At 40.1% G+C, this 20,577-nt stretch overlaps 1 protein-coding gene and 1 long non-coding RNA gene across 2 annotated transcripts; both read left to right on the top strand.

Annotated features, from left to right (window-relative positions):
* On the top strand, positions 1-2,282 carry LOC147316590 (fatty acid synthase-like). The gene is made up of 4 exons (XM_086313089.1): positions 1-349; positions 480-578; positions 1,019-1,270; positions 1,398-2,282. Exons 1-4 carry the CDS (start codon positions 260-262, stop codon positions 1,533-1,535), a joined length of 579 nt encoding a protein of 192 aa, XP_086169215.1. The 5' UTR covers positions 1-259; the 3' UTR covers positions 1,536-2,282.
* Positions 2,283-9,262: 6,980 nt separating this feature from the next.
* Positions 9,263-12,616, top strand: LOC147316589 (uncharacterized). Its single transcript, XR_015131703.1, has 2 exons — positions 9,263-9,367; positions 11,684-12,616. It is a non-coding gene; the product is annotated as an uncharacterized LOC147316589 (long non-coding RNA).
* Positions 12,617-20,577: the final 7,961 nt, after the last annotated feature.

Genomic DNA, 20,577 nt, shown 5'->3' with positions numbered 1-20,577 from the left:
TGATTTCATGTTTTCTTTGTTTCACAGTTTAAAAGTTTGTGGTTCTGTTCTCAGACCTTTGTCACTCACATGTTGTGCATCAGCTGTTTATGTCACTGTGCAGCCAAACTAACTCCCCTCATGTGTTTCCTTTGCAGCTGCTCCTCTGGATAGCATTGAGTCCCTGGCTGCCTACTACGTGAGCTGCGTCAGGCAGGTGCAGCCGGACGGCCCGTACAGAGTCGCTGGATATTCTTCTGGTGCCTGTGTAGCATTTGAAATGTGCTCTCAGCTGCAGACCCAGAATCAGCCTGTGGAGTTCCTGTTTCTCTTTGATGGCTCACATTCATATGTGGCAGCGTACACACAGGTCAGAGAAACACTCGCGCATCTTTATTTCATGTATATGCTGTATAGCGTGTGTGATGTTGGTTTTGAAGGATGAGCTCTGGTCACATGATCTGCATGTGAACAGGTTTAACTGTGTTTTTGATTTGCAGAGCTACAGAGCCAAGCTAACACCCGGCAACGAGTCTGAGGCTGAGACTGAAGCCTTGTGTGCCTTCATCCAGCAGTTCACTGGCATTGAATACAACAAGGTATACTGTCTCTGACCCACAGGTTCACACACAAGTATTCCTTTATGTGGCATCAGCGTTAAAGGCCACACAACCTGAGCTTTTGCCTCACGGCGCCTGTAAGGTAAAGATGGTGACTGTAACACAGTCTGGAGCTGCTGTTCCAGCACAGTCTGTGTGTGGTGCAGGTTTGACTCAACAATGATGTGATGTTTGGAGCTGTTATGGAGACTAAAGTAAAACATGCGGTTAAATCAAACCTTCGTACAGTTTCTCACTGAAAGCTGACATTTGTAACTCCTGAATATCAAAACATCTTCATTTTGCATTTTCATATACATAAGATCTGTGATGTTCATTAATTATGTGTCACTTACTTTTCTGAAAACAACAATATCTCCGCGAGCACGCGGTAACGTTTGCTATGAACTTACAGTCGTCTCCATGGTTACATCCTACAGCTTTTGGAGACTCTGCTCCCGCTGTCAGACCTGAATGCACGCGTCAGTGTGGCCGTGGACCTAATCACCTCCGCTCACAAGGACATCGACCGAGACTCACTGCACTTTGCAGCCTCCGCCTTCTACTACAAGCTAAAGGCTGCTGATGCATATGTACCTACTGCAAAATACCACGGCAGCGTGAAGCTGCTGCGCGCCGAAACCAGCAGCGAATATGAGCAAAACCTGGGAGCTGACTATAAGCTCAGCGAGGTACCGATGCACATTTACATCAGTCTGTAGTACTTATCTTCACTGTGCGTGTGTGCGCTTGTGTGTGTTTCTATAAACTCTGTCTGAGCCTTCCAATGTTCAAACTGTGTACTGCGTCTTTCTTCAGGTCTGTGATGGCGAGGTGTCGGTCCACGTCATCAAGGGAGATCACCACACTTTCCTAGAAGGCGCGGGGGCGGAGTCTATCAAGAACATCATTCATAACTCGCTGGCTGAGCGAGCTGTCAAACCAAGGGAGGGTTAAACATCCACCGTCTCTTCACCCTAATTCCTCAGCTTTCCCCAAACTAGACTGTAAATGTGTCGTTATAGGAAGTGTTTGCACTGCTTATGTTTACACGCTACTGTTATCCTAATATCCCAAATGTTAATGGTTAGTGAACCAGTCGACATCCCATCATCTCACAGCTCCATCGATTCCAACTGCAAGTTTTGTTTTTTGTTGCCATATGTTGTTGTTTGCAGAAGTTCATCCCACAACAAAATAACGTGGTTAAAAAATTAATGTAACAAAGTAACAAACACTGACACATTGATTGAATCCTGAATTACATAACATCACTCAAATTGGTGTTTCTGCTCATGCAGACATCAGTAGACAGGCAAACGCGCTGCGACCAGCCTGATGAGCGACTGTGGAGGGAGGGCTGACCCTGCAGCCGTGTTTCTGCACACTAACTACTCGTAACACAAGTTGGAGGCATTTCTTTATTTTGTGATATTTGTTTACTTTTCAGTCATGTGACCACACAGTCATCAGTTACAGTGGCAACCAGCAAATGTTTACGTTGTCAATAAGTTAACAACAAATTAAGTGTTTCATAAACTGTGTTTTAACAATGACACTCGTGTTACTGTAATTTACAGACCAGTTATTTCACTAATTCAGAAGAAAAACTGCTTCTCTTCATGATGGACTGTGTCAAACACACGCTGTTGTTCTGACAGACGCCTGTGACAGAGGCGTCGCTAAGGACCAAACGTGTCTCTTCAGAGGTTAATCAGAGATGTGAATGATCACTGTAACAGTGAGATCATATTTACTGATGTAACCTCTGAGAAACTGTTTCCTTTTAAAGGCTTTGGTCCAGAGATCTAAAACCTCAGCAAATAATCCAAACCTGAGTACAACAGCTGGCCTGAGACCTGTGATTGGGTCAGTGAAGGAAGCTGCTGATTGGAGATGAATGTGCTGAGGAGTCACAGTACGATGGACGTGACAATAAAGGCCTCTGTGTTTTATTGTAACATTTCTGTTATGTTTTGTAGGACTAATAAGGGCCTCAACAGTCGCTCAGTGTTTTCCTTCATTGTAACGAGCCTGTCCCGTTGGATCTATGATTCCTGTGCTTTTGTTGTCGTTACTATTTCTGATCATTTATCTTGTAAATATAGTATTTGGGTTTTGTTTTTTAGAGGATGGGTCAGTTTATCAGGGACTGAAACACAAATCCTGTTGGCCCAGAAAATTCTTAGTCGCTGTTGGCGCCACCCGACCGTTTAGTTCAGACCATTAAAGTAACGACTGGTTCTATATGACACTTTTCTACATGCAACAAAGGTGGTGATGGAAGGAGGAGAACAAACTTTTTTGTCTGTATTTAATAGCACAATGAAGACCAGACAGCAAAGCAGGGAGGGAGAAATAAAGGGCCTCAGGTCAGAGTTGAACCCGGCCGCAGCATTTACCCCATGACCAGGTGACGTGGTCACCCGCCCGACCCTTACGCACAGCAGTATTTCACTTCAGCTACCAGGAGTATGTGGGTCGAGCATGCAGACTGAACTTTAGCTGCATGTTAGAAAGCCGAGTTTATGAATGAAGGCTAGAACAAATGTCCCGGCTGAAGGAGGAGGGGCTGCAGAGGTGTATAAACACAGGTGGGCGGGGCAGGGCTAGTGTGCAGGATGACTCAGTGACCTACACTGACCCGTGTTGGTGAACATTTTGTTAAAGTTAAATGTTTTCAAGCTGACAAGTAAATTATCCAGCGAGCTAAGTTGAGCTGACCGACGTGCAGTAAGGTTTTCATGCTCTTCACTAACAGCTGATCGCTGAGAATATATCAACAGTAATAATGTCCTGTAATTCCCACGGCTCTGTATGTCACACCTGCGTATGCTTCCCCATCACATTCATCACCTGTTCCTCTGGTGTCTCTGATTGGAGCACGCAGGTGTGTGGAGCAGAGTGAAATCACACACCTAATGCTGTTTTATTCAACCTGGATCTTGGAAGTTTTGATTAACATCAGTGTCAAACATGAACTAACTCTTTGTCCCCTTCAACATTACATGTTGTTTTTTGAAGTAACAGGTTCAGTGATCTTAAAAGGCTGCGGTAACGTGTCGCTGATAAAACACTGAGTCATTTTCAAATTATTCACTTTAGTTCAATTCAGCTTTATTGTTTTATGTGAAAGTCTCCATCCTGTGTCCTTCACTTATCTTTATCCCAGGTGTGAATTGTTCACAGGACTTAAAAGAAGGACGTGTCTGTGGAAAAGGCTCCGGCCAACCTAAACTCCTCCCTCATCAGGACACAGAAGAGCCGCTGAGGCAGCGCCTTGGAGTACGCTGCTGGTCGCGGCACACAGGTGCGCAACAAGATCTCCCGGCCTGCTGGAGGAGGGAAGTCTGGTACTCTGCTGCTTCCCCCAGTTTGCTTCTTGTCAGATCCCAAGTCCTCATCGACGGGCAGCCTAAAAGGGCAAAGGTCAAATGTTAGCAAACAGCAACCGATTCTGAAGAAATGTGCTGTGTGATATTCAGAAGTACTGTAACCCGAGTCTCCCACAGAGACCTGATCCAGACTACAGCTCACAAACACAGCTCCTCTACTAACACCTCACTGCAGCTGCACGCTGCTGATCCTGTCTGTGATTAGAAATGATTTCAATAAAGTAAAACAGAGGCTCGTTTTCTATGAGCGTAAACAGGGATCTCTTTTTCAGTCTCAGTGTAACAAACGTGTTTACTGAATAAGTCTTTCAGTAAAAATGTTTTTGTTAATTCAGTAAAATCTGCAAAGATGACTTGTACTGTTGGCAGCAACAAACAGAGACAACAGAGTGTGGGACAGACAGGAAGTCAGGACACGTCTATGTGCTTCACAGTGGGACTAGAACATGAACATTTCTACACACACCACAGGCAGCAACTGTGCAAACCTCCACGTCACCAAAAACACCCTGCAGGTCCCATCAGAGCAACGGCAGAGAAAACAGATGAAAGGTCTGTTAGAGAGAAAAACGCTTCGCTGCTTTCTTACCTGTATGACACCAAAAGGGTTTTGTTTTTTTAATAATAAAGGCTTCATGTTTTACAGTTAAAGGTAAAGCTCATGCAAACATGCAGGCTTATTTGTCTGATCAATGCAAAAGTTCAAACATGTCTCTTTCAAGCCTCATTATCAGCTGAGATCATAGTAAAGACACAGACAGGATCCTGATCCATCTGTTCTTTATATAATTACTGTTTTTACTGTAATGTAGAATATCATGGACATAATACACAGACTGCAGCCTAAATACTGCTAAAAACAGCTCTTTTTATTTTTAAGGTTTCACGTATTAACCTTTTATTATAAAAGTCACCTGATCCTTAGCAGGTGTGTATACAGAAATACACCAGGTCATTATTTAAGCAAAGCGAAGCCAAACTGCTCCTGTGTGACAGATGAAGTCCACCTTTAAACAGCATTTAGATGCTGCTAATGAAACTCGATTAGTGGCAGCACTGGTCTGTGGGCTGGGGACACTGGTGCCACCAGTACAGCGCGCACTTTTCACAGCGCCACCATGTGGACCAAACTGTATTCTGGGTCAAACCTGATGTTTTATCATTTACACTGAACAAAAATATAAACGCAACACTTTTGCTTTTACTCCTGTTTTCCATGAGCTGAACTCAGAGATATGAAACATTTTCTACAAACACAAAAGACCCGACACTCGCAAGCAATGTTCCCTCTAAGCTGCGCGCGTACACAATTGCGCACTGCTGGCACGGTCTCTGCACAGAAAATCTGCGTTGCGCGCACAAAAAAAAAAAAAAAAAAAAAAAAAAAAAAAAAAAAATTCACCTGAATTGAAATTAAAATGAAAACTTTAACAATCCTGTTTTGCAGTGTTAGTCAGTGACTGGCTGCTCCCGTATAGGATTAGAACGAGGCCACCTTATCCCGTAGTCCAGCCAATCACGCGATTCACATTCGTATATACGCAGCTAATCAACGTCGCTGTCAGGCTCTGACGCGTCCTTATGCGCCGACACCGGTGTTTTAGCAAAGCGGCTGATGTGGAGTGAAGCCACGTTAATGACAACGTGTACAACCATTGGAGATGTGAGCAGGACCGACGGAACAACTGACGGGAAAAGTGTGGACTTTATACCAGTTTTTAAATTGTGTTGATCGGCCGCGTACAACCAGAGTTATGATAAAAATATCTGCAATGTTTGGTTTTCTTCCTGAATACTGTCGTTGTTTATATTTACTGCGGGAAGAAACGGTGAAAACGCCGTTTTATAAGGAAAACGCTCGAAAGCCTGTGAGCAAAAACAACACCCCACCACCCTTTCCTATTGGTGGAAAAATGTACCATGTGGACCAATCAAAAATTATATGGCAAGGGTTAGAAACGGGAGGAAGTTTTAGGAGTGACGGCGGTGCTTGGAGATGTGAGAGATTTGCGACGTTTAGCGCAAATCTTATGTAGTGAGTGTGTAGTGTAGTCAGCAGTTTTGTTGTGTGTGTCAGAACAATGAGGCGACTGCTGAATGTTACAGGTGTTACAGCAGTGATACATCTGCTGTTGTCCTGCAGGTATCAGGCTGTTGTTCTCCTTCATCTCATAGTGGACACAAATTATTTTTTGGAGTGGCACAAATAATTTGTGTGGCATCAGATTTGATGCAGAACAGCTGATTGTTCTGTAAATAGTTTGAAATGTTTAATTAAAAAACGCCTTGGCTACATTTTTAGGTAAACAGCTGCAAAAAACTTTGTTTGCATAACTCGGTTACTTTTTTGAAGAAGTAACTATATAATTAATTGCCCAACATTGGTCATTATATCCTGTATTTTGCAGACAGAGTTACAGACTCTCTCCCAGACCACAGACTCATAATACAAGTCAGAGCTTTATTAAAAAAAAAAGAAAGAAAGAAAGTTGTGTTTTCAAAATTAGAGTTATTTTTACTTCCAATAGTGTTAACATACTGCACAGGTCAGGAACAAGATTTTTTGTTACATTTTCATTGTAAGTGGGCTGAAGCAGTTAATTAAAAGTAGTCTAACATGCCACACCTGTGAGGTGTGGCATGTCAAGGTGCTGATTAGACAGCATGAATATTGCACAGGTGTGTCTGAGACTGCCCACAATAAAAGGCCACTCTGAAATATGCCGTACATGTGTAGCACAATGACACATGTCGCAAAACCAGTCAGGATCCGGTTCAGCTCATGGAAACAAAAGTGTTGTGTTTATATTTGTGTTCAGTGTAACAAATACTGAGACGTCTAATAATGTTGTGTGTTGTTCATCTGAGGACGCTGCAGAGAACCAGATTATTTTTATTATCCTGTTTGTCTGTTATGTGAACCTTTAGAGGATGTACCTTATAAAGACTGAGTGTGTTTATCGCACTATGTTAAATGTAACTGTGAGCGACACGAGGCTTACTGCTCATGGTTACCTCATCAGTGGTGAAGTCAGCCAGCTTGATGCAAGAAAGAGGAAGAACAAAAGGATGAAAGAGCAACACACAGATGAAAAACAAAAACAGACTTTCTAACCGACAGAGCTGAAATCTGAACATGTCACCAGCTGCAGGAGGCAACGCTCTGAACCACGTCGTTCCTCCTCCAGATGGAGCTTTTACTGCCTATAGTCTCTTGACATACAATGGTTGGATTGTCCTATGATACTGTATCAGCTGAGCCTCAAATTCTTATGATCTCGAGCTTCTTCAGTCTCAGTGAATCCTTAGTTGGCTCAGATGCATCATCTGGTGTTTGAGTGTAACAAGGTGGTTGTAACACAAAAGGTGTGTATGTGTTTGTGTAAACAGGTGAGTGTGGTTTGTAGTGTCCAACTAAAGCAGCGTGTCTAACCAACCACATCTCCAGGGCTGAATCAGGTGACCACGAGCCATCGCTCCACAGCTGCTGAGGGAGCTACAACCCTCATTCAGCCTTTCATAGACATACGGCAATGAACTGTATGAACAATAAACTTTATTCATACACACAAATCCCTTTAGGGTTGTGTCAGCGAGGGCAAACGTGCCACATCAAATACATGGAGCTACAAGCTGTGGTGACCCACTGTCAGTAAGGGAGCTTTATTACACACACACAGCATCAAATCATAACAACAGTTACCTCAAGCTACTTCTATGTTATAAGGCAAAGACCCTGCAGTTACACAGGGAAACATTAGGTGACCGTCTGTGAGCGACAGTGGGAACCAAAGCCTCTAACAAACATCCATCGATAGATGAGGGGCAGACGGGCTGAATGCAGAGAGGTCTACTAACACATGTTGAGTGAAGAAGAAACACCCAGTGCATTATGGGGAACTTAGACCTATAACTTAGACCTGTGTGCGCCTTAGCATATGCTACTTCCGGCGCATAGCGCTTAGTTTCCGGTGTGATATTCGCTCCTTGTTCACGGTCGGGTTTTTCAACCAAATGGACGAATCAAGTGGCAATTTACATTTTTCGAGATGTCGAATGTATCTGTAGATGATGTTGATCGACTTGTCGATATTTCCCCCCCGCGCCTCAGAGCAAACGAGAGAAAGGATTCAGATTTTATACTTCTCAGTATCTGTAAACAGCGCTCCCTCGTTTATCGCGGGAGTTACGTTCTAAAAATAACCTGCGATTGGTGAAATCTGAAGTAGCCAACTTTATTTTTCACAGTTATTATCAATGTTTTAAGGCTGTAAAACCCGTCACTACACACTTTATACACTCAGACCGACATGAACATTTTCACACGTTTCTCTCCTGTTTAAGCTCTCAAAGCTCAAACCTTCGTAGACAAATAAGTCCAGTATTACAGAAACCAAAGATCAAACCGTGTTTTCAGGTCCAGCACATGAGAACAGAGCAGCTGAGAGATAATTCAACATCAATGAATCATTAATGAATCAATGAATCAGCGATTCTGTACTGCACAGGAGAGACGGCACGGAGGAGATCAACAATAGTCTGAAGCCAATCAGGACGCAGAACACAAAGCGCTGTGCGCAAAAAAAAAAAAAGCATGCAAACTTGCACAAAAAAAATGTGCGAAACAGCGAGGCCGCGTTATAGCGACAGACCAGACCAGCTGCACAACACAGACACTTCAAACCTGAGGACAAATCTAAGAGAACAGAAAAAGGAAAGGAAACTTAGCTTAGAACCATGCAGCGCTACAGGAGACGGCAGCACTGCAGAGGTGAGGACCAGCACCTGTTTGAAAGAGACAAATGCACACAAACACACACAACAACGAACGAGAAACAAACACAGAGAGAGGAAAAAGTGGTTATACAGAACTTGAGGACATTACCTACATGTAAATATCTAAATAATTATAAGTTTGTTGTGTTTTCTTTAACAATGTCAGAAGGAGAGAGGCACTGAGGCACCGTCTTCCGCCCCCCGATGCTCCTGCTGCGCCTCCTCCTTCTGACAGGAACTGCCTACAGAACAAGCATGAATGATGCCTGAGTGGACACACACAACTCACAAGTTCCTGGCTCTGTCAGCTCCTCTGCAGAGGGTTTCCCTAAGAAGGTGGACCTAGCAGGGTCACCGGGAGACGGGGAGCTGTGCCTCACGGCCCTCACTTCGTCGGAGAAACCCTCATGCAGAGTTCAGAAACTTGTGTGTTGAGTATGTCGCTGTGAGCCTCCACCATTTAACTAGTGGGTGCAGCCTGAACTGTCTAGAGACAGACCAGACCAGCTGCACAACACAGACACTTCAAACCTGAGGACAAATCTAAGAGAACAGAAAAAGGAAAGGAAACTTAGCTTAGAACCATGCAGCGCTACAGGAGACGGCAGCACTGCAGAGGTGAGGACCGGCACCTGTTTGAAAGAGACAAATGCACACAAAATAAGTGTTTGTTGTAGAATGTGCAGCATGAAAGTAGCATGCATGTTTTGCATAGAACTGTTTTATGCATCTGCATTTCACAAAGAATGACAAATTGGTATACGGGACAACAAATAAAATCTAATGTATAGAAAAAAGATAATAGGATATGCCCATGACAATAAGAATGATAAAGGACTTCACAAAGTCAATTTATTGCTAAAGTGTGATCTTAGAAAATTGCTATTGTGCACCACACTAAACAGAACAAATTCTGTCAAAACTTACTTTTGCAAGATCCCACAAATGTTTCGCAAGATCTTGAGAGTTTTTTTCTTTGCATTTATCATGCTTCCATCAATACCTGTAAAGCTGTACAGAGTACTGCAGCTGGTTGTTAATGAATGCAACAAAGACCACCAGATCAAAGTACACCTAGCCACGAGTGTTTCCCCTTCCACTGAGCACTATCTTCATCTCGCAAAATACATGTTCAAATTTTTTTTCTTCAATGTGCCTTGCGAGGCTCCATAACATACCTATCAATCTGTGAGCATTTCTCAGAGGCTGCAGCAACTGCAGCTTTTGAGGAAGTTGCAACAGCACATTTGTGAATTCTCACGCGTAGCCCTACAGGAACACCCACAGTTACAAATACCATAGCGACCAACATCAGTGCTACTACTGCCCACAGTTCATGTAAAGGAAACATAACGGTGTCATACAATAAACTACAGAATCAGCATTGTTGTCTGTGAAGGTTCTCAGTCATTCAGGTCATCGTAGTCAAAGGAGCTTGTAAAGAAAAGCGTCTGGACTTCTTTAAGTTGCTTGAAGACGTTTCACCTCTCATCCGAGAAGCTTCTTCACTTCATCAGCATTGTTGCACAACCGTGTATTCAATCTTGTTACCCTTCTTTAAAGTCCACCACCTGTGCTGCAAGTGAAGTTGATGCATTAACACATTGAAAGTTGTGGCACTTCTCATTATTTGACGTGCACAGCTGCTCTGTGTGAGGGTCAAACATTTGTTTATTCAACACCTGTGAAGGTATCAGAAAAAATGCATAGATAGCAAGAGAAGCAAATTAAAGCACTGCACGTGCTTTACGTGCTATGACATGCTGCACGTCATAAAACCCAGTTTCTTGATTAACATTTTTAAGAGTTAAGTTGTAATACTTTTGTGCATTATTAAAACAAATCCTAAAATTCTGTATCACTGTGCTGTTACGAGAAGGTAGCTTGAATGTAGGTATCTGGCCCTGTGTAAATCTTGAGCATGAGTGATGTTGTGGGACAGTGCACCAACTACACAGGTACAACAGCCGGAGAACCAAGAACCAGGAACAGCTACTTGGCGATCCCGACACAGACTCCAGCTTTCCATATCTGCATCTGCAATGAATATTAATAGAGATAAAATACAATCTTTTATCCTGTCTTCCTTCTCTCAGCCCAACCGGTCGCAGCAGATGGCCCCGCCCCTCCCTGAGCCTGGTTCTGTCAGAGGTTTCTTCCTGTTAAAAGGGAGTTTTTCCTTCCCACTGTCGCCAAAGTGCTTGCTCATAGGGGGTCATATGATTGTTGGGGTTTTCTCTATATCTATGAAGCACCTTGAGGCGACTTTTGTTGTGATTTGGCGCTATATAAATAAAATTGAATTGAATTGAATACAATTTGCCTCTCAGAGTGCTTCTTGTTTGTTTTTGTTGTAATCTGACTGTGGATTTTGATGTTTTTAAAAGCATAATACAGCAAAAAAACAAACAAACAAACAAAACCCAGAAGGCCTCTTAAATTTCTTTAAATATTGTTCTGCTTTAGTCAAATCATAAGATTGTATATTATTAACTTGAAATTGAATTGTGATTTTAATTTTAGGAATAGAATTTTAAGAATATTAGTTTTTACTGTCTCCAAATGGACAGGTAAAAAGCAGCTTTGAATTGACAGACCTCAAATAATAATATATTTCTTGGATTCGAGGGGGCACCCAAACTCCACCTACACTACTGTGCTAGACAGCAATATCACAGAACAGTGAACTCTTGGCACACACAAAAAATCCCCAGTGTAATCAATCCTCCACAGCAATGAAACACTGGATTATTGGGTACAGACACTCTCTTGTAGCCAAAAGGTCAGAGGGTTAGTCCTTTCCAAAGCTATCAAAACATCATTTAGCAGGGCAGCGGCAAACAGTGTCTGAAAAGTGACTTTTCATAACCACTGTCATACTTATTAGATATTAAATTTACAATTGTTTTCTTCTCTGTATTGTTATCCATTCAGAACCAATACAATTATCCTGATAGATGCAGAAGGGAATGTGATCTTCACAGAGCGCACCATGCTTGACTGTGACACAACCAAATGGAGCACCAGTTCTTTCCAGTTCAAACTGCAGGAGTGAAGACACAATGGAGGAAACCTACTCTGTGCCTTTCTGCATCATCTCTCCTTCCGTTACCTTTTCCTCACCATCTCCTTCAGCTGAGCCTCATGTGACCGCAAAGACTCATCAGCACTTTTTTTATTCAGCTAGTCACTAGCTGCCTCGTTAACATCAGTTTCATATATTTCTTACTTTTGATTTAATTTAAAGATGTATGCTAATTTTTTAAAAAAAGCAAAGATGCCAAAGGACATTTAGAGTTTTGTAGAGGAAAATATTTTACCTACATGTCATGAACCTTCTCAAAAATTATAGCTTGAATGTAATTTGGTGAATATAAGATTGGTGTGATGCCATTTTCTGTCATGAACGCTAGACATTGTGGCCCTTTCACACACATGGCAAAAGACAGGAGATGATCTGTGTTAGGCACATTACATGCAGTACGTTATGACTGGTTCTGACATTAGTGGTTTTAAATACAGCTTGTCTGGGTGAAGTGTAGAAAAGCTCGTCTGCGGTGCATGAATACATGCTTTTTGGTGTCCGATGTAACCTTCCATCCATGATTTACATTTTATGCTCTATTTTCAGGCTGCAGGCTAAATTGGCATCCTATGACAAGTCATAGGGTCACATATATTTTTCTAGAAGATTTAAGTTCACACGAGTCATCACCAGGATTACTGGCTACTTTGTAAGTTTCTGATTACCCTTTCATTGGTGTTTAGGTAATTTTGCGTCACAGCATCAAATGTTTCAATGCACTGTTAAATGCACTGGATCTTGAAAAAACAGCCTGAAAATAAATAACAGTTTATCCAAACACCTCTCTTTTTGATTGTTGCATTATGATTACGGATACAAAATAACTGTCAGGAACCATGTGCTCACACACATATCAGTATAGGCCTAGGAAGCTGGCTCCGCTGCTTCCTGTATGACTCTAGGATTTACCCACATGCAGGTGACGTATGAGTAATGTATTTATTAATGTGAAGAAAGCTTTTTGTAACCAGATTGAACCCATGGTTAATTTGACTTCTGTTCCCTAAAAAAAGAGTTCAAACTTGATATGATTTGTGAGTAATATGTACATACGTATTTTGATCTTTTGTTAGTTTTTTCCATTTAAAATCTCCCTATGGTCATTTAACCAGTATCCCTGGTTTGCAGTGTTATGCCATTGTATGTACTTTAGCTGACCTGCAACTGTTTTCAAACAGTGACCCCTCCTGCCTGTGTGGAATATTGCACCCTTCAGGATGTACCTGAACATTTGGTGTATTTAAAGATTACCTTCTTATTTTTTTAACCAGCAGAATGGGCACTGGTATCTTCACATCAATGTTTTAAAGCAATACAGCATCTAAAGAGGTGTAGAGGAGTATAAATCTAGACAAGTACAAATAGAATACCAGTGGCACAGCATTAAAAAATAATGTTTTTTTTTTTATCTGATTAATTACAGCTGTGAAACAAATTTGTGGTTGTATTACCATCACTCCATGTTTATAGGCTGTATGTAAACATCTTTATAGTTTTCTTCATATACTGTGTGCTGTAAGCATCCACCAGTCCCAGAATTAGCACTCTCTGCTAAAGGCAGCAAGAGTCCACTCGACAAAACCAAAGCATGTTTTGTAAGATTTTGCATCACTGATTAAATATATCTGAATTTATTGATTCATGCAGGAGGTGTGTAGCACATGCTCACTTTAATGTTATGTTATAATTTGGTTGCTCTTCCCATTTTTAAAAACATTATCCTTTTTTAATGCTTGTCGGCTACCCCTTGTAGTCAAAGTGTGCATAAAGGGATTTCACGCAATATCAGGAGTTTCAAAAATGTGAACCATCCCACTGGATGGCTTCACATTATGTGAAAATGGGGGAGGGGGGATTCCAGTTATTCAATGGGACGCCGTTTGTAAACTGAATGATGCTGGAATTAGTAGCAACATTTTTCCACATTTAGCTCAAAGCCTTATTAAAAACATGTTTTTTCAAGTCATTTTTCACAATATTCAAATTTCCAAAGAGGAACTGGAAAATGTTCTTTCCCTGAAAATGTCTTTTACTGAAGCTGCATCTATCCTCTCCATCTCAAGGCCTACTCTGTAAGACTATTATAACAAGTAAGTTATACAGTCGCTTACATTTAATGCTTCATTGAGCTGTATGTTTAAGTGTAGAAGAAAACCAAAGATCAAAGACGACACAGTTCAGTGCCAGTTAGCAAAGATGATGCATTTTGTCCTTTGGATGTATCATATTGCTGGTCTCTGTCAGCCTCTGTGGACCTTCACCACCATCTGCACCACGCACGAGGGCTTGAGCCCATATTCAGATAGAGATGCAGAGTCGTTCACCAATAGCTTCCCAGCGACAGTCAGCCAGACTTCAGCCATAAGATATCCTACACACACAACAGAGGACAGAGATGAACCTCACAAAATATTTAAACATGTCAAAAACTATTATGTCAGGTTCCCTGAACACCACTGAAGATGCACACATTTTAAACACACTCCTGTGTCCAAAACTCCTTAGCAGTGACAACAAAGTTAATATTTCAAAATCATCCTCAGTGCACACCTTTTCCCCCACTGTGGTCAAGATGCTCTTAGCTGTTTGGTTCCTCCTGCTCAGGATTTCTTCAAAGGAAAAAAGGAAACAAAAAGCAGTTTTAAAAGTTTTTTGTTGGTGGTGTTTTTGACTTTCAAGCTCAATCAAAGCAGAAAAAGACTTCAAAACAAATTCAATTGAATGGATGGGTATAATCTTCCATTGAAAGCCAGCAAGAAATAACAGTTTTTTAGAGAGTTTTGGTCATCATACACATAACAGCAATCACTGCGTTTGCAATATAATCTGTGACTATTATGAAAGTAACATACATAACTTGAAAAGCTAAAATCAATCATAACATTAAGCTCACCTTGTTTTTGTGGAGAAGGTGATCAGGCTTTTTCTTCACGTCCTGAGACCAGGTGCACTGGATCATCACCAGCTTGTATCTTCATCCTTTTTCACTCAGTGAAGTCTCTCTCTTTGTTCCCTTTGCAACAGAAAACTACCGTGTGATCACAGGTGAAGTTAGGGATATTTTTCCTGTGCAGTTTTTATAGTGCTTCATTTGGTGAAGCTGTTGATCCACTTTGATCTCAAAGGATCTCGACGGTGGAAAAAAGTAATATTTCTCCTTACCATTAGGCTAAATATAGATATAACAATTTATAATATGTCAGCAGCATCCCCATAAGGGAGGTCTCCCTGTAGTGTCCCGAATGCAGATCCATTGTGATAAGAGAGAATGGATCAGATTTAAATGTCCTCTGTAAAGTGTGCACAGCAGTAAATGGACAGCCGTTTGAATTCTGCTTGCAGTGTTTGAGGGAATGGGAGAGTCCACGGCCTTGGAAAGACTGCTGTGAAAATCACTAAAAACACTACAAACCTGCCCAGATAACCTTTGGTTCATTGGAGGAAGTCCACGGATGTCCTTCTATCCGTCCCTGTCTCACCTCCTGGTTGAGTACAGCAAGTGGAATTGTAAATTTGTTGTTTGTCCTCGATGTAAGGTAAAGTTATGTTTTCTATGCCTGAAGAGCTATACTAAATGTATTTTTTTAAAGCGACTTCTGTGTACCATGCTCCAGCGGTGTAGCTGTATGGCAGAAGAAATAATGACAGAGACACAAAGCTTCCAAGTTTTACTTTTGATGTGGGAGTGCCTTATTTGTAATAATGTACCATGCTGTGTTTTTTAATTCCCTTTTTATAATTCTCTATCTCTCTAATTCTCTCCAAATCAAATATAACTAGAAAAATTTGCATTTCCTGCGAAAATGCAGTGTGGATGCTTAAAGCTGAAGCTGTATGCAAAAAGTAGCTGAAAAAGCTGAAAAGTTGCAGAAATTGTAAAAACTTTGCAGAAGCAAAAGAAGTTTGCTAAAATGGAATAACTTAGCAGAACTGCAATATCTTAGAGGAAACATAATACTTGGCAGAGATACAATAGCATAGCAGAATTTAGCAGAAATATTGTAACTTACCAGAAACATGATAACTTCTCAAAAATACAAGAATTTAGGAGAAATAGTATAAGATAACAGAAAGAATATATTTAGCCAAAAATACTTAAACATTACAGAAACACTATGATTTAGAAAAATAGTACAACAGAGCAGAAATATTGTGATTTACCAGAGACACTGTGATGAACTATGAATATTGTGATTTTAAATTGAGACTATGTTTTAGCACAAATATTATAATTTGGCAGAAATACTATAATTTAGCAGAAATACTATATTAAGCACAAATCCCATAAAAAGCAGAAATACTGTACTATGATTTAGTAGAAAAACTATAATTAATCAGAAATACTAAATTTAGCAGAAATAGTATATTAAGTATATTAAGCACAAATCTTATAAAATAGCAGAAATAGTATGATTTATAGTATGATTTAGCACAATAGTAATAAGTTAAACAGAAAAATTGGAAAACCAAAATGGACAGCTGAAAAAATGCTGAACATGCTGAGGGTCCCTCAAATATACTTGTTAAATGGAGGCATATTGAAACACAAATGCACAGAGGGACACACAAACACAGGCTCTAATCCAGTCAACCAGTCTAACTATGTTCAATTTAAATCCTACAATGACATGCTGCCAAATAAGGGCAGGGTCCTCTCTCTCCCACTAAACACACACACACACACACACACACACACACACACACACACACACACACACACACACACAGGGAGAGAGGACTAAGTTTCTAGGTCAGCCTGGGAGCTGCTGAATTTGAATCCACCAATCAGAGAGGCTGTTTACGTTTTCCCGCCAAAACAGGTGCATCTTTTTACACACGCAGCACAGAGACATAGACCTGCTTCTTTCAGTTTATTTCACATAGTGAGGATTCCCCTCAAACAAATGACCATAATTTCCTAACCATAGGGGCTAGAGCGGTCATTCTTACACCGTTTTGTTCAGAAGAGATGGGGGAATCTTCAAGTGTTGACAATTTAATATTAAAATATGAATTTTTAGAGATATATGACATGGATGACTTGTTGACTTAGAAGCCACGAATTCCCCAATATGCAAATTTGAATGCCTGAGACCACATATGTGATTGGCTGGCTGGGAAGCCGTGCAGGCCCTGATTTGTGGATTTGAATTCCTCAGCCCTCAGATATGATTGGCTGGCTTAGAAGCCACGAAGGCCCCAATATGCAAATTTGAATGCCTCAGGACACTTATTTGATTGGCTGGGAAACTGTGCAGGCCCTGATTTGAAAATTTGAATGTCTCAGTCCTCACAGAGGATTGGCTGCCTGGGGACCTGGCAGAAATATATAGAAATACTATTATTAAGCATAAATACTACATTTAGTAGAAATACTATGTTTTAGCACAAATATTATAAAAAGAAGAAAAACTATAATTTAGCAGAAATACTATATTAAGCACAAATCCTATAAAAAGCAGAAATACTATAATTTAGAACAAATAGTATAAAAAGCAGAAATACTATAATTTAGCAGAAATACTATGTTAGGCACAAATCCTATAAAAAGCAGAAATACTATAATTTAGCAGAAATACTATGTTAGGCACAAATCCTATAAAAAGCAGAAATACTATAATTTAGCAGAAATACTATATTAGGCATAAATCCTTTGAAAAGCAGAAATAGTATGATTTAGCAGAAATACTGTATTTAGCACAAGTACCAAAAAGTACCAGAAATACTATGATTTAGCAGAATAGTAATAACTTATTGAAACACAAATGCACAGAGGGACACACAAACACAGGCTCTAATCCAGTCAACCAGTCTAACTATGTTCAATTTAAATCCTACAATGACATGCTGCCAAATAAGGGCAGGGTCCTCTCTCTCCCACTAAACACACACACACACACACACACACACACACACACAGGGAGAGAGGACTAAGTTTCTAGGTCAGCCTGGGAGCTGCTGAATTTGAATCCACCAATCAGAGAGGCTGTTTACGTTTTCCCGCCAAAACAGGTGCATCTGTTTACACACGCAGCACAGAGACATAGACCTGCTTCTTTCAGTTTATTTCACATAGTGAGGATTCCCCTCAAACAAATGACCATAATTTCCTAACCATAGGGGCTAGAGCGGTCATTCTTACACCGTTTTGTTCAGAAGAGATGGGGGAATCTTCAAGTGTTGACAATTTATCATTAAAATATGAATTTTTAGAGATATATGACATGGATGACTTGTTGACTTAGAAGCCACGAATTCCCCAATATGCAAATTTGAATACCTGGAGCCCACATACATGATTGGCTGGCTGGGAAGCTGTGCAGGCCCTGATTTGTGGATTTGAATTCCTCAGCCCTCAGATATGATTGGCTGGCTTAGAAGCCATGAAGGCCCCAATATGCAAATTTGAATGCCTCAGGACACATATATGATTGGCTGGGAAACCGTGCAGGCCCTGATTTGAAAATTTGAATGTCTAAGTCCTCACAGAGGATTGGCTGCCTGGGGACCTGGCAGAAATATATAGAAATATATAGAAATACTATGATTAAGCATAAATACTACATTTAGTAGAAATACTATGTTTTAGCACAAATACTATAAAAAGCAGAAATACTATAATTTAGCAGAAATACTATATTAAGCACAAATCCTATAAAAAGCAGAAATAGGATGATTAAGCATAAACACTACATTTAGTAGAAATATTATGTTTGAGCAAAAATCCTATAAAAAGCAGAAATACTATATTAGGCACAAATCTTATAAAATAGCAGAAACAGTATGATTTAGCACAATAGTAATCAGTTAAACAGAAAAATTGGAAAAGCAAAATGGACAGCTGAAAAAATGCTGAACATGCTGAGGGTCCCTCAAATATACTTGTTAAATGAAAAAATCAGCAAAAAAAATGCACAGGGAGAGAGAAGTAAGTTTCTAGGTCAGCCTGGGAGCTGCTGAATTTGAATCCACCAATCAGAGAGCCTGTGTACTTTTTCCCGCCAAAACATGTGCCTCTTTTTACACACGCAGCACAGAGAGGCACAGGATTATTGCAGCCTATTTCTCATAGTGAGGACTCCCCTCAAACAAATGACCATAATTCCCAAACCGTAGGGGCTAGAGCGGTCATTCTTACACCGTTTTGTTCAGAAGAGATGGGGGAATCTTCCAGTGTTTACAATTTATCATTAAAATATGAATTATTAAAGATATTTGACTTCTAATGCACCATAACTGAGTAGAGCGAAGCAAAAACTGCCTTGACTTGCCCTCAAACAACGCTTTGTAACTCGAAATCTATTTGGAGTATCGATATCATTCTTTCACCGTAAAAGACAGCAGGCTTTGGTGAACAGTCATGGAAATTTTCAGGTCTCTGTGGAAATCCAAAAAAAAGTTATGACGAGAGAAAAAAGTGGTTCATTTCCAGAGTTTTAAATCTGAAGAAATCTGAGCGAAGGACGAATTTCCTACCCTCAAACAAGTCCAACTCATTTCAGAACGGTAATAGGTGAGAAAGAAATTCTTGAATTGTGAGCGTCAGGGGTGTCTGAAGATATTCGGGGACAAGCCTCATGTCTTAAAGTCGCTTCGTTAAGGAGATATGACGATTCGAATATGCCTCTCATTACAGAAATCCAGCGATGATTTTGAACAAGCTCTCCATTGACTTTATATGGAGAGTTTTGAGACCTTGTGTTGGTCTGAGGAGATTTGCAAAAATTCTATAAATCCCACAACAATGATAGTGACATTTTCTGAAAGCCAGCAAAAATACCTACGTTTTGATGTATAATTTGTGGAAGTTGAGTGAAAATTGAGCAAGTAGCAAGAAGTTGTTCGGACATGAAGTGAAAATTGCAAAACCTTCAGTGACACACTGGAAGCCAAGAGCATAGCAACCATAACAACGCATGTATTTTGTGAAAAATCACAATTTTGCAACTCAAAACTTTAAGAGGCATAAAAGTAAAACAGTAAAAGATTTGAAAAAGCTGAATCATACCTGAATAGCCCAATAATTTGTGAACAGTTTAAAGTTTGAATGGTTGTTCTAGGTGAAAATATGAGGAAGTAGTTAAGTTTCAAAAACAAGCAAATTTTAGCAGAATTGCAGAAGTTTCCCATTCATTTCAATGGGACAAATTAAAGGAAAAAAGCTTAATATTTTAAAAAGTATAATAGTTAAAAATAGCAAAAATCATAGCGTAAATTAGCAGAAATAGCAGAATAGTTTAAAATTTGAACGGTGAAAATCGGCTGAAAATTGTGGAAGTAGTTAAGTGCCAAAAAGTGTACGGAAGCAACTAGAATAATAATAATAACTAGAAAAATTTGCATTTCCTGCGAAAATGCAGTGTGGATGCTTAAAGCTGAAGCTGTATGCAAATAGTAGCTGAAAAAGCTGAAAAGTTGCAGAAATTGTAAAAACTTTGCAGAAGCAAAAGAAGTTTGCTAAAATGGAATAACTTAGCAGAACTGCAATATCTTAGAGGAAACATAATACTTGGCAGAAATACAATAGCATAGCAGAATTTAGCAGAAATATTGTAACTTACCAGAAACATGATAACTTCTCAAAAATACAAGAATTTAGGAGAAATAGTATAAGATAACAGAAAGAATATATTTAGCCAAAAATACTTAAACATTACAGAAACACTATGATTTAGAAAAATAGTACAACAGAGCAGAAATATTGTGATTTACCAGAGACACTGTGATGAACTATGAATATTGT

The sequence above is a fragment of the Aulonocara sp. 'chitande type north' Nkhata Bay genome, linkage group LG12 (genome assembly GCF_057382095.1).
Source record: "Aulonocara sp. 'chitande type north' Nkhata Bay isolate Kocher_YH1m ecotype deep benthic linkage group LG12, A_spYH_male_GT1.1, whole genome shotgun sequence".
NCBI lineage: Eukaryota > Metazoa > Chordata > Actinopteri > Cichliformes > Cichlidae > Aulonocara > Aulonocara sp. 'chitande type north' Nkhata Bay.
Note: the sequence above shows the minus strand (reverse complement) of the source record. Positions and strands in the feature narration are given on the sequence as shown.